The sequence below is a fragment of the Chelonoidis abingdonii genome, chromosome 5, assembly GCF_003597395.2.
Source record: "Chelonoidis abingdonii isolate Lonesome George chromosome 5, CheloAbing_2.0, whole genome shotgun sequence".
In the NCBI taxonomy this organism is placed as follows: domain Eukaryota; kingdom Metazoa; phylum Chordata; order Testudines; family Testudinidae; genus Chelonoidis; species Chelonoidis abingdonii.
Genome location: NC_133773.1, coordinates 26569286 through 26583991, shown reverse-complemented (window position 1 = coordinate 26583991; position 14706 = coordinate 26569286). Strand labels below are relative to the sequence as shown.

General features: G+C 42.8%; 1 protein-coding gene across 2 annotated transcripts in view; it reads left to right on the top strand.

The window, feature by feature from the left end:
* UNC5C (unc-5 netrin receptor C) overlaps positions 1-14706 on the top strand; it is a 385127-nt gene that overhangs the window by 298333 nt on the left and 72088 nt on the right. For both annotated transcript variants that reach the window (XM_032762595.2, XM_032762594.2), the window contains exons 5-7: positions 8177-8357; positions 11997-12164; positions 14161-14325. In XM_032762595.2, coding sequence (XP_032618486.1) covers positions 8177-8357; positions 11997-12164; positions 14161-14325 — 514 coding nt within the window. The remainder of the gene's footprint in view (positions 1-8176; positions 8358-11996; positions 12165-14160; positions 14326-14706) is intronic.

The following is a 14706-nucleotide window of genomic DNA, read 5'->3' as shown; positions in this document are numbered from 1 at the left end:
TGAATGAGGTGTGAATGAGGAAGGTGTGGAAGGCAGGCACCTCCAGACAGCTGCAACCCTGGGAGAGGGGATGGGAGCCAGACCAGATCAGTAGAACAGGTCAGCCACTGATTCCTCACTCGCCTCCTCAGCCCCCCATTTCCCCGGCTCGCCTACTCACCCCCCCCACCACTGCCCGCCCACTCGCCTCTTCAGCCCTCCCCCCAGCTTGCCTCCTCATCCCCCGCCACTGCCTGCTCACCTCTTCAGCCCCCTCCTCACCCGCCGCTTGGCTACTCACCCCCCACGGGCCACACAGTGAGTCCCCCGGGCCGCATGTTGTGCAGGCCTGAACTCAATTAATGACATCAAGATTTAGGCTAATGTCTTCAGTGACATTTTGTGGGTGCTCAGCACCTGACAGGATCAGACCCAGTGCAGACTTAAAAAATAAATAAAATGCTGTTTCATCTGCCACAATTACAAGAGAAAGAATTGTAAGGAACAATCCTGCATTGGCAAGGGCAGAGGATCTAGATGACCGCACGTGCCTTTTCCATCTCTGATCTTCTATCCTTACTGATTCCACCTCTGGCAGTTTCTAAACCAGTCAGAAAAGCTTGCCAAGGGGTTTCAGCCTCTAGATAATGCTAGTAGCTCAGTGTGGCTGAGTTTGTATCAGTAATTGGCTCCTGTAATAGCTTTTGCCATTGATATAATCGCTTGTTTGATTAATGTACTCTCTACTCTTGTAGTCTGCACTGAAATCTTGCACTACTTTGTATGCTCTCATTTCCATGTGTGTTGCATTATTTTAGTCCACTGCTCAAAACATCCTGATTAGAGCACAGAGATATAGCTATTGTGATTATTGTGGGTTTTTCTTGCTGATGGTCTCACATATCATGTTGGGTGGCATGTGGCAGATTCCCTCTGTTAATTAGAACAAATGTGCCAATTATGTTAATATATCTCCTGATACCAATCAGTGAATAATTAGAGACAACGCATCTGTCAATGCATCTGTCTCTCACCAGCAGCGGCAGCTCCAGGCCCCAGCATGCCAAGCGCGTGCTTGGGGCAGCATGCTGCGGGGGACGCTCTGCCGGTCGCTAAGAGGGTGACAGGCGGCTCAGGTGGACCTCCCGCAGGCTTGCCTGTGGAAGGTCCACCAAAGCCGCGGGACCAGCAGACCCTCTGCAGGCACGCCTGCGGGAGGTCTACCGGAGCCGCCTGCCGCCCTCCCGGCGACCGGCAGAGCTCCCTCTGCAGCATGCCGCCCTGCTTGGGACAGAGAAATGTTTAGAGCCTCCCCTGCTCACCAGGGAGTACAATGAAAGAATAAGCTGCAAGGCGCATTGCTCTAAACGACTGCCACCTTCAGATTGTGTGTTTCCTCAGCCAGTCACTGTGACAGCACGGTGTCATGACAGGTTTGGAAGCAACACAGTGCACACAGATAAAATAGAGTTGGTGGCAGTCCTGGTGCTCACTGGTCTGAAAATTAAATCCAAAGAACATAAGGAGTCATAGTCAAAATCAGAAGACCTTTATGTGTTCATTGTACCACAGCACTTCTTTCAGCATTTCTTATTATTATCTAACATTTTATCTTACTTTAGCACCTAGAGGCCTCAAACAGGCCAGGTTCTTGTTGTGCTATGTACTGTACAAACATATAGCAAATGACAGTACTTGTCCCAAGGAGCTTACAAACTCAGAGTAAATTGTTGTGCATTTCACAGTCTCCTTTCCTTTGTAAGGCTAATGTGGAAGAATATTGAGTTATATATCACTGAAATTTTCCTCTGATATTATGTCCACATGGGAAAACTTCTACTGTTTATAATGGTTATGTCCCAAATTGAAGGATTTCTGGTTTGATGACAGAAAATTGAAGTTAAAGTTATTTCACTGATTGGATTGATTGATTTCAGTGATATTTCCACATATACACAAAGGTTTATATATATTATTTTTATATGAGGTTTAAATATGAGTAACATTTACTTACTAGTGGCCTAATTTTATTTACATATAAAAATACTCAAATGTTTATTATTAATAGTGCTAGAGACATTCTCTAATTTACTGAATTTTTAAGAGACAGAAACCAATTTAGAGTCCCTGTGACTATTGCTGGTAAAGGTACTTCATCAGCAGAGTTGCAAAACAAATACTCACTTTAGAAATGTGGTTCACCAGAATAAAATTGGAGAAATTGGATGACTTTCTGCATGTATTAGGTTAACAACCTAACTCCTTGAGGAAAGATGGATGGAATGACATGATTTACAAATCCAATAATTGATAAAACCTGTATAATAAGGCTGTTAATAATTGCTGTCACCTATACATTATACTGTCTCAGCTCTGCTCTGTTCTCTTACCTTGTGTATTTGGCAGTTGCTCAGTTACTGCTTACATGAGAAAATAAGTTGTGTTCTCATAAATTCTGTTTACCTCCGATGGTAACACACATGCACGCACGCCTGATTTTCAGAGGTGCTGAACACAGAAGTCAGTGGCAGCTGCTCAGCAACTATGGAAAAATTAGGCCATTACTAAGTAAAAATGTGTGGTAATCAAAACCTTATTTAAATGTTACAATAAGTTTTTAATCAGCTAACATTTGTACATGGTGTTGAACAAGAAAACACAAGATGTGCTAATTATTATTGGAATCGTGCTTTTTAGCTTTCACATTACTTGTTGTTGATTACTAAAATGCGTGTGTAAATATAACTTATACCTCCTGTCTAACCAGCCATCCTCTGATCATTTCCCTCAGTGATGATGATAATCTGGTGTTGGTGACATACTTCTCTTCCACTGATGTAATTATGATGTCATAAACAGTGGATTGTAGCATCCCATATCGAGCAAGGCAGGAAGATTAGAAAAGACACTGTGTTTAGACACACACAAGTTAATATTAATCAGCAGTGATGCTGCCACAGGGACATGACAGCTGAGGCTTTTGGTAAACTATATTCTTCAGACTGACTCAGTGTAACAGAGACTAAGAAATTCTGCTTTGCACGTTACATGTTATACATGGAGTAAATTTTACTGGGGCGTTATGTGAAGACGGTTTTTTCCTTTGAGGAGTTTGGAGAAGAGCCAGAGGCTCTAGACAGGTAGACCTTTGGTTTGTTCTGGTATGGAAGTCCTATTCTCATATGATCTGTTCTGATTTAGTCAGATCAGAATTGTCTCATCAGAGGTCCAGACTGAATAAAGATTTGTACAGTTTTGTGAGCAGTTGTAAGACTCCCCTAAGTTTATTTATGTAATTACTGTTTTGATATTGGGGGAAGAATGCTTTCATGACCAGGAATATCGATCTGCACATGAAAACCAAAACTATTTTGTAATGAATCCAGGCCCAGTCCTGTTCCCACAGAAATCAATGGGAATTCAGTCAGAGCAGAAGCAGGTCCTCAGTATGCAGACCACAGAAAGAGGAGCAATAAATGATTCGTTTCTTTAACATAGGTAGCATTTTGTAGAATCTCAGCTTTGCAATCCTGTATTGGTATCACAGAAATACACATTAAAAAAGCAGAAAGACAACACTTGTCTGTGTGGGATACAGAGGTTAAGCTGATGTCTAAAAGGAAGAGTGCAGAGAAGTGAGCTTTGGGCTTGTTTCTCAATCTAGACGCACGCAGCTTTGACCGGTGGGTGATGCAAGGAACAAATATTGCCACTGGCTGAACGGGAAGCTGTCCGTCTTGATTATACTTGATTCCTGTTAGGACTCAATTTGGCTGAACAGCAAGGAAGAAATGGGGGTGGGGGTGGGGAGAATTTTAGGCTTCTTGCCAAGGAAATGCAGATTATTGACAAAAGCTTAGATCTTTCATGGAAAATAAAATGTGAATGCTGTTGACGGAATGGTTTCCAAATGTTGTGCCTCTCTCCATCTTTTTTATACTCTCTCTCTCTGTATGTCTGTCTCTTTTCCATTTCTCCCTCACTTTTTGCACCACCAGAATTTTTAAATGCTCTGGAAGATTGGCACTTTAAATTAAGCCCACTGCAGGCTAGGATCTTTGTATTCATTCCTGGGTCTTCCTTTGGAAACAAGTAAACAGAAAGCAATCAAACACATTCAGACTAACAGCCTTGCAATTGGGTTGGGAATCACTAGCTCTTGTTAATAAAACTGTTACTAACAAAACAGCGTGCTGGTTTCTAAAATATTGACTTGCGATAAATTGAGAAGGGTCTCTATGGAGTTAATGCAGCTTTTGACTTGAAAGAATGTACCCCAACTCTATTACTGTGCACCATTGCAGCTAAGATTCTTCATACTTACTGCAAGGACATTACGATACCCCTGCTTGTACTGTGTAATATATGAAACTAGGACAATTTTAATAACTTAAGGGAAAGTTTGAAGCAAAATAGAATATATATACACACACACACACACTTCTAAGGCCATTGCTATATACATTTTTCATCTTGAAGACTTGTGGTCCATTTAACTTCCCTGTTGATAGTGAAATTACAAATATTTAGTTATAGAGCACTGTATAAGAGGATCCAGTGATTTTGGTCCCAACCCCAAACAGCTTATGATATAACATTCAGACTGGAACAGGCTGAAAAAACTAAGTATATTTCATAACGTTGTTTAAAAGCAATGAAAATTTTTCATTTTGTTTGAAATTTTCCATGACAATTGATTTTATTGATTCATACATACAGCATTTGTATTTAGGTTTGGTGGGAGGGAAATAACTCTCACTTTTTACACAGACACTCTGAAAGAAAAAAAAGGATGGAGGATTTAAAGAGTGATAGTGTTTTATTCCTCCATTGAAAAAAATTCAATAAATTTCACTGAAAATGAAAAATTACAACCAATAGGGAAAAGTTCTACACACTTTTCTTTTTTCATTGAAAAAAAGGTTTAGACAGAATTTTTTCAATCCAGACGATTCTGTTACAAAGTACAAATTAGATACTGAAGAATGGTCTAGATTCCTTGCCAAAAAGTCAGTGTTATTGTTGGTGCAGAGATCAGCACACAAGATTTGTAAAAGAACTAGCTTTGAAGAAGACTTTTGAAAGAGGGAGTGTGAGGCTGTTTCAAGAGTATAGGTTGATGCAAGTGGAGGTTTAAATGGGAAAGTGGAAAAACAGAAAAGGGAGCAGTGAGAGGAGAGGTGAGGAATGTAAAAAGGAGAGAAAATGTGGCTGAAGTGAAGACGGAGTTATAAGAGAGAGAGCCGTTAGAAAGCCTTGGAAGTTTTGAACTTTATGTGGAGGCAAGAAGAAGCCAGTGAATGACAATATGACATGGTCTGACTGGCAGAAGATGATTGTCTTCTATGTGGAAAAAAGAAAAATTGCTAAATGGGAATGAATCAGGGAAACTTTATTAATTAAATTACATTTTTGAATAATAAAATATATGAAACTCTAAATACTAAACAATGATATATATATCCAGGACCGGCGCCAGTGTTTTTGGTGCCCTAGGCGCACAGCCATTTTGCTGCCCCGCGCACTGCTCCCGCAGCTCCGGTGGACCTGCCGCAGGCGTTCCTGTGAAGGGTCCGCTGGTTCTGTGGCTCCGGTGGAGCTGCCACAGGTGTGCCTGCAGGAGGTCCACCGGAGCCGCGGGACCAGCGGACCCTCCACAGGCACGCCTGCGGCAGGTCAACCGGAGCCGCCTGCTGCCCCCCCGCCCGGCAAAATGCCACCCCCCAATAATCCTGGCTCCCTAGGCGATTGCCTAGGTCACCTAAATGGAAGCACCGGCCCTGTATATATCTCTGAGTGGACACACCCATGTGCATGTTTAATCACTTTATTTTTATTCAACCCAAATAAAACAAAGCAGTGGAAAACTGCAGCTCTAAAGTGAGTTGTGATCTGAACCTATTTGCTGGAAGTGTTTATATAAATAACAATATATTTAAAGCAATTTTCACCAAGAAATCTGGAGGATGAGGAGGAGTGCACTCTCTCTCATAGTCATTTCAGGTAGATACAATCAAAGTATTCCTAGTTAGAGGCCTTAGTCAGGGGGCGGCAGGTACAGTGGCATATTTCCACAGGACCATAAGAGTTACAGCAGCACTCCATTAAGCTTCTCCCAACCCTCCCTCTGCTCTTCTATTTGATGCAGTGGAATATCCATGGGAAGGCAGGTTGGCCTGCCCCTCCCATCACACACACATTGAATAGTGAGAGTTTTAGTATACGTTAGACTCTCTATATATTTTCCAACTAAACCTTTTTTCTTATATCACATTCCAAAGGTTTTACCATCCCTCTGCACCACAGGGTTCATAACCTGAAAAGAGGGTGGATATTCTTGCCCTCCACAAAGGGTTCAACAGCTTTAAATTCTGTCTGGGATTGCAGAAGAGACCTGCTGGTAGAGACACCTTGGAGATGAGCTTAATCAGTTTTCCCTTTGGACCCACTAGCCGTACACACTCCCACTTTGTCATTTGTGTGATCTCCTGGTTTTTGTATCGGTGAGCATCACTCCATTCAGACTTTGCCCCAGTCTTGGTTCCACAGACTGAACCTAAATGTTCCACGGATTGAACCTAGAATTTATCCTTCTCTTCTGTTTGCAAAAGATTTGCAAACAAATGTTGATATTTACACACGTATATTTGCTACTAGTGAATGTTAGACAGTTGAAATGAATGAAGATAGCTTACAGCTTGTTGGTGACTGGTCCATTTCACCATATGCTGTTTGTGGTGATTGGCCACATAAATCACATGGTATTGCTTTTGCTCTATGACTAGATGGCTGAAGCTTTCTAATATCGAGAATAACAATTGATGAGTAGCATATATGGTTGTTTGCATATGAATAGGCACGATCATCTGAATCTGGGTATTTGCACAAAACACCCAAAGATGCCTCTAACATCAGTGAGGCCAAAAACCTGCTTGTGCAGATGTTTGCACCCATGGAATAGAAAAGTGAATGAAGGTGGTCAAGCTGAACAGCCAATCAGAATTCAAACACATGCACAAACACTCTGTTTTGCAGTATTTGACCAGATCTATGCAGGAATGAATTGAGCCCTATGTGACTAAAACTAGGAGGGGCCCTAGTAACTTAGGCCACTGGTCACAGTGGTCTGTCTGTCTATCGTATGGAGGAGGGCTCTTTGTTGGTTTCCAGTCTTGTTGATGGTTGGGCAGTTGTTCCAATATTTTTGGAAAAGTAGTAGTCTGTCAGTACAAATCAGGCCTGTCTTGGCAGTTAGCACCTTTTAGTTCCAGTGGGTTGATTTTTGTTTTTGTTTTTCTTCCTTTAATTAAATCCTGGGCACAAGCTGAAATGATCTAGTGATGTGAAGGTACTGCTTTGATCCATCCAGGGCACCCGTCCCTTCCTCTAGAGCACTCTTAGTTCAGATGAAAACAAGCCACTGAAAGTTCATCCAGCTTATGGTAGAGTGGCTCACAGCCATCAGCTGTGGGATAATGGGGTGTTTCTTTAGGAGAATAGTAAAAGGAATGTTGTCTGGATAAAAATTACATTTACAAATAGTTTTCTGTGTAACCTATGAAATTGTATGTTATTAACATAGAAATATTTTTTGAAAATAGACTTTACATAAAGCAGAAAAATAAGCAATTTTCTATTCTTTAGTATTCCCCAGTTCCCTGGTAACTGTCCCTCTTTTAGTTTATCCTGATTGGTAAAAAAATAAAATATATAATTTACCTCATGTTTGGGGTGTTTAACTAAAAAAATAATTACTTTAGTGTGCTTGCTAGTGTACCAGTGGGAGATTTTTTTTTCCTTAAATCCCCAATTTTAGACAAGGTTTTAAAGAAAGATCAACATCTATTTCCCTCACACTGTCCATCAGATATTGAAAGTCTACATTAACTATTTGGTTATGTACAATAGGGGCAGCCTTTGAAAAAAATCATTGAACATTTTGAAGGCAGAAGCAGCTGTGAGATGGGGGAAGAAATGAACGCTGGGCTCCATGATGGTTACCCTCTCATCTCAGTGCACTGTGATATTGGCAGAATAGGCAACATTCAGCAGATGAGTCCTTGTAGTGTACTTTAGTTTACAGCAGGTTCTGGCAGGAGCAAAATAATCAAATATTGCACACATCCAGAGGTTAAAGCCTCTGTGGATTGGCATGGTGATGACTGATAACCTTACCATGTCTCTTGTAAACTTTTAGGTGGAGTGGTTGAAAAATGAAGAGGTGATTGATCCTGTCGAAGATCGGAATTTTTACATCACCATCGATCACAACCTGATCATCAAGCAGGCACGTCTTTCTGACACAGCTAATTACACCTGTGTCGCCAAAAACATTGTCGCCAAGAGGAAAAGCACTACTGCCACTGTAATTGTCTATGGTAAGTGATGCATTGTCCTTCTGACTTACAGGCTTCACTTCGATCTATGTGCAGAAGTGGTCTGTGTAGTTCTGTGATGCAGCTGCCACCATCTTTGATGCAGAAGTGAGGTCTGTGGAAACTATAAGTTCCTAATTGTAATGCGCTATCTTAATTAGCATGGCCAGGCTGCCAATGTGGCCCTCATCCAGACTAAGTGTGATTGCCCTGTCTCCACATTCCCTTGCTCTACACCCACGTCCGCTCTGCCCCCATAAAATAGCCTGAGCAGAAAGCTAGGTCTGCCTTCCATGAAGTTATTTCTTTTGGTATTTTTGAGGCAGAATGTACCCACAGGGACAGAAGCTGCTCTAATGATACACCAGCACATTGTGTTCATTACAATCAATTTAATTACAGGACAGACAAATGGAAAAAAAAATCCCTATGATTACCCTGAGCATTCATTCACTTCATAGCCAGGGTAGCAGTTATGCTTAATTGTAAGCAGTTGCATCCCTAAAGGTACAGTGAGGGCTTTTTTAGTTCCGTTCTATAGCAAACTAGCTGAATGGAGTTGATTAGCAGTATTTGTGATGCAGTGGAGGGACATGGCACCGGCATTCTGTGTTGTGATCGTGATGAATACTTTAATGGCACAAATTTCACCATACACAAATTTTTCCAAACACACACAGTTTGATTCTCTAAAAGCGTAATTTAAGCTGTCACTGAAACACTTATTGAGAGTGGGTCGTGCAGGTGGGGGCACAATCGGGAGACCTATGTTGAAGAGCAGCCATCGCCTGTGTTCTCACTCTAGGGTAGCAAGTGTGAAAAATCGGGACTGGGGGTAGGGCATAATAGGCGTCCATCATACGTGTGCACACGGTGTGTGCCAAGTGTGCCCAGGCACACCCTAATGCCCGCGGGCCTGATCTGACCCCTCAGGGCTTTGGATCTGGCCCACGGGATTTGTACCCCATGGTGCCACAGGCCCCGCGCCACTCTCAGAATCGGCTAGCATGGCACCACGTCCCTGGGACCCCAGGGGGGTGACGGCAGAGGGATCCATGCATTGCTCCAGGCATCACCCCCTGCGGCTCCCATTGGCCAGGAACGGGGAACTGCGGCCAATGGGAGCTTCGGGGGAGGTACCTGGAGGCATGGCAAGGGCTGCGTGCGGCGCCCTTTTCCCCCACCCCCACCCCGCCCCCGGGGTCGCGCAGGGACGTGGTGAGCAACGCGGCATAGGACCAGGGCAGGCAGGCAGGGAGCGCACCACTGCAGGTAAGCGGCGCTGGGCCGGAGCCTGAACCCCTCCTGCACCCCGTCCCCCAACTCCCTGCCCTGAGCCCCCTGCCTGCACCTCACACCCCTCCTGCACCCCAACCCCCTGCCCAGAGTCCCCTGCTGCACCCTGCACCCTCATGCCCTCCAATTCCCTGCCATGAGCCCCCTGTCGCACCCCACACTCCTCCTGTAGCCCAACTCTCTGCCCTGAGCCCCCTCCTGCACCCTGCAGCCCTCCTGCACCCCAACCCCCTTCCCTGAGCCCCCTCATACACCGCACACCCCTCCTCTGCCCCAGTCCCTTGCCCTGAGCCTCTTCCTGCACTCCCTCCCGCACCCCAACCTTTATGACGTTCACCTTTTAAAAAACAAAAAAAATCCCTGGGTGTACACCCTAATGAAATGTGCTGTGCATGCCTTTGGGGCCTATATAAGACAAATCCCCAAATATCAAGACTGTTCCTATAAAATTGGGACACCTGGTCACCCTATCTCTCCCCCAGGGATATTTTAGACCTGTGGTGTGACTGATAATACTATAAAATTGAGGGATTAGGAAAATTGAGCAGTTTAAATGCTTATCATTATGGCTACACAGTATTGGGCAGTACTAGTCTCTGTTCTCCATGTGTGTCACATATCAAGGTTCATACCAGAAAGGGTGAGCAGTAACCATCTTCCTAAAATCACAGATGAATAATATAACTGGTGAGTTCGCTCTGAGCAGCCCAACAGGCAGAGTACCTGTCATATGGGCTCCTCATCTTCTGTAGGCAAGGCTCTCATTGGGACTGGTGAACAAGGGATACCCTTGTCTTAGCATTCTGTGAACTGTTGCTGTGAAGAGCGGAAAGTAACTTGTTGAATTTCTGATAGACCACATCCCAAAAGAGAGAAGCATAGATGACGGGTACATCTGAACACTAGTTATTGTACAGCCACTATACACACTGGATTATCTTGCTGTGAAATCCAATGCAGCTTTCAGGATGCATATATTTTGGCTTACAAAGTTCAAGAGGCGCACTGTTTGATCTTACAGTGATTGCAATTATAGAAAGAAAAATCGATGCTCATTGCTGGACCATATTGGGTCTATATGAAGAAGAGAGCAGCAGAGAATCCTGTGGCACCTTATAGACTAACAGACGTTTTGGAGCATGAGCTTTCATGGGTGAATACCCACTTCATCAGATGCATGTAGTGGAAATTTCCAGGGGCAGGTATATATTATGCTAGCAGAAGCAAGCTAGAGATAAACGAGGTTTAGTTCAATCAAGAGAATAGAGGAGAATGAGGCCCTGTCTAGCAGCTGAGGTGTGAAAACCAAGGGGGGGGGGGAGGGGGGTGAGAAACTGTTCTGTAGTTTGGCAAAGCCATTCACAGTCTTTGTTCAATCCTGAGCTGATGGTGTCAAATTTGCAGATGAACTGAAGCTCAGCAGTTTCTCCTCTTTTGAAGTCTGGTCCTGAAGTTTTTTTTGCTGCAGGTATTGGCCACCTTAAGGTCTGCTATAGTGGGGTCAGGAGGCTGAAGTGCTCTCCTACAGGTTTTTTGTATATTGCCATTCCTAATGTCCGATTTTTGTGTCCATTTTATCCTTTCCGTAGGAGACCGTCCAGTTTGGCCGATGTACATAGCAGAAGGCATTGCTGGCATATGATGGCGGTATATTACATTGGGGTGGATGTGCAGGTGAATGAACTGGTATGGTGTGGCTGATCTGGTTTAGGTCCTGTGATGGTTCTGTCGCGTGGGTTAGATATGTGGGCAGAGTTGGCATCGAGGTTTGTTGCATGGATTGGTTTCCTGAGCTGGAGTACTATGGTGCGTGTGCAGTTGCTGGTGAGAATACGTTTCAGGTTGATCAGGTTGTCTGTGGCGAGATGGCCTGCACCCAAGGCCTGTGAAAGTGTGGGATCTTTCCAGGATGGGTTGTAATCCTGATGAGCGGTTGGAGGGGTTGTTAGCTGGGGCTGTATACAGGGCCTATATCCGTCCGCTGATGGAAACTAACCTCAGTTATCCTCTAGCTGCTGGTAGCAGTATGATGATACCTGCCCCTGGAATTTCCACTACGTGCATCTGATTGCTGAATGGGTATTCACTCACGAAAGCTCATGCTCCAAAACGTCTGTTAGTCTATAAGGTGCCACAGGATTCTTTGCTGCTTTTACAGATCCAGACTAACACGGCTACTCCTCTGATACATGAAGAGAAGAGCCATTTTAAATCCACAGAAGCCATAGTACAGGAAACTGAAAGGACTTTTCATGCAATGGTATTTCTAGGACTTTGACAAAGACAGTGGTTAAAAAAGGGGGATTTGTGTTTGTTTAATGCTCTTTGTCACCTGTCACCTTTCAGTCAACGGCGGCTGGTCTACCTGGACTGAGTGGTCAGTGTGTAATGGTCGCTGTGGAAGAGGCTATCAGAAGCGCACAAGGACCTGCACCAACCCTGCCCCACTCAATGGTGGTGCCTTTTGTGAGGGCCAAAGTGTCCAAAAAATAACTTGCACCACGCTGTGCCCAGGTACAGTATGAAAGACCCACAGCCCAGATGTGATTATCTAGTTTGCCAACAACAAGTATTTTAGGAAGTAACTATTAATCATAAACACTCCTTTTATTTTACTGATAAATCCAGCATTTCAGTGAATGAATACTAAATTGTGTTACATAAATAGATAAAACATTGTGCACAGAGTAGATCAAACCACTGTGGATTAAATCCCACTATTTCACAAAGCTAGCACCATCATCTCAGTGCCTGTAATTCGGGGGATTTGAGTAACATTTACAGCTTCAAATCTTAAGAGCTAAAGCTCTTGATCTGTTGAAAGCTGTGGAAATAAACTAGAATTTAAGTACAGAATATTATTTTGACCAAACAGATTTTCTTTTCTGTGCATACCAATTTCTCAGTTTACACTGTAAAGATGAGTAGAGCATTTGAAACATCTAGATTATGGATGTTAAACTTGGCATACACATTTGCCTGTCAACAAAGACAAGAACATTCACACCAAAAATATCCACGCATTCACACATTAAAATAATTGTAAATTGCATCAAAATCCAGAAAATTAAACCATGAAATGTGTACTTTATCATTTAATTCAACACTGTTTAAGGGCTCTGGGTGGCTTTTAGAGGGACAAACTCTGCTATCCCTCACTCGTGTTGAGTAACACTTTCCTATGCATTGAAATCAATGGCGCTACTGTTGAAATAAGGTACTACTCAGCACGGGTAAGGGGCATCAAAATATGGCTCTTAGTGATGGGTGAAACTCAGAGAAATGGAAGTTAATTTCAAATTCTGGACACTTAGCTGAGCCTCTTTAGTCCGAATATTTAGTAGATCCAGCTATTGAAGTCAGCACTTTTGAGCCCCGGCATTGGCCTAACTCTTCTCCCATTGAAATCAATGGGAGTTATTGTATTGACTTCAGTGGGAGCAGGGTCAGATTCATATTGAACACTTGTCAAAATCCCATTTTAGTCCATTAATGTAGGTACCTAATTGTGGATATGGGAGCCTACCTTCAGGCACCCATTATTTTAAAATCTTGGCCATGGTTTTTATCTTCACACTGTCCCTTTAAATATATGACCAACTGGCTTATAAATGCAGATTGTAAGACAGGTAATAAACTGCATGTGCAGAGTACATATTCTTGACAGTTTTGCTGATTATGCCTAGTAGCCCCTTTTTTCAAATGAAATATTTCAGTGACTTTAGTCATTTCTCTGAATATGAAAAGTGATGATTTGATAACACAACATAATTTATTGCCAAATTTAATCTTTTGTTGTATACAAGTGCCAAAAAGCATAAATTTCTGGGCTTTGGAGTTTTTTTCTTCTTAAACAATTTAGCCATGGAGAAACTTCCTTTTGTTTCCATTTCAAAAAAGAGAGGAGAAGAGAGAAAGAATGAGTACTTGGGGACAAATTTCAATCCAGAGTTAGTTCTTCTACCAAAGCTATAAATTCCACAAGACAACTGCTGAGTGACTGTTTTCCTGAAGTAAGTTCTTTATGTAAATCAGTGGCTCAGATCTTGTTACTGCGACAGAAAGCCTTAAACATCTCGATAAGCTGTTGGGATCCAACCCAGACAAGTATTAACTGAAAGACGTAAGTTTCTAATGGGCACTTGGTGACTCAAGTGGACTGAAGAGATGTCAAAATCACAAAAATCACAACTGTAGTTAGCACTAATTATTACCCTTGCTGGCAATCCAAGCATGTATATCTAAGACCGTGGAGACTGAACTACCTCATTCCCTCACAGTTGGTCTTTCTAGGACTAATATGAGGCAAATTAGCAGGGCTGTGAGAGAAAGCTTGTATTTCTATGATCTATGCTGTAAAGATTTTGGTCCTTAGTTCTGTCAGTCTGGCACCTTTCACAAGGGCTAAATTCACAAAGATCTTCTAAAGTCAACCATTTTCTCTGCTTCTATCTATATTTGCATCTCTCTCTTTCTGATCTTCCTAAGTCATGTTGCTTTTTTGTCGCAGTGGATGGTAGATGGACAGCGTGGAGTAAGTGGTCTACCTGTGGCACAGAGTGCACCCATTGGCGCAGGAGGGAATGTACAGCGCCAGCACCGAAGAATGGTGGGAAAGATTGTGAGGGTCTCGTTCTGCAGTCCAAGAACTGCACAGATGGGCTGTGTATGCAGAGTAAGTGGAAGTATATTAATCTGTTGTATTGACTTTGGAGTTTGGAAAATATATAGCCATTAAAAAAAAACAAATTAAAGTTTGAATGTTCTCCTGCCATAAAAATCTTCTCTAAGCAGAAGCTGGAGAGTATCTAATTGAAATATCCTGCACCATAACAACATAAGGAAGAAAGCTACATTTAAGTGAAATGGCATAAAATGAGCAAAATAACCCACGTGTGGTGCTGCAGAATTGTGCCATCTAGGCATTGTCTGAATTGGGTGCAAAGCTTCACCACCTACAGCAAGCTTAGGGAGGAATTGTGTGTCTGAGGCCATGTCTACACTACAGGATAAAATCGAATTTGCTAAAATCGGTTTTATAAAACTGATATTATAA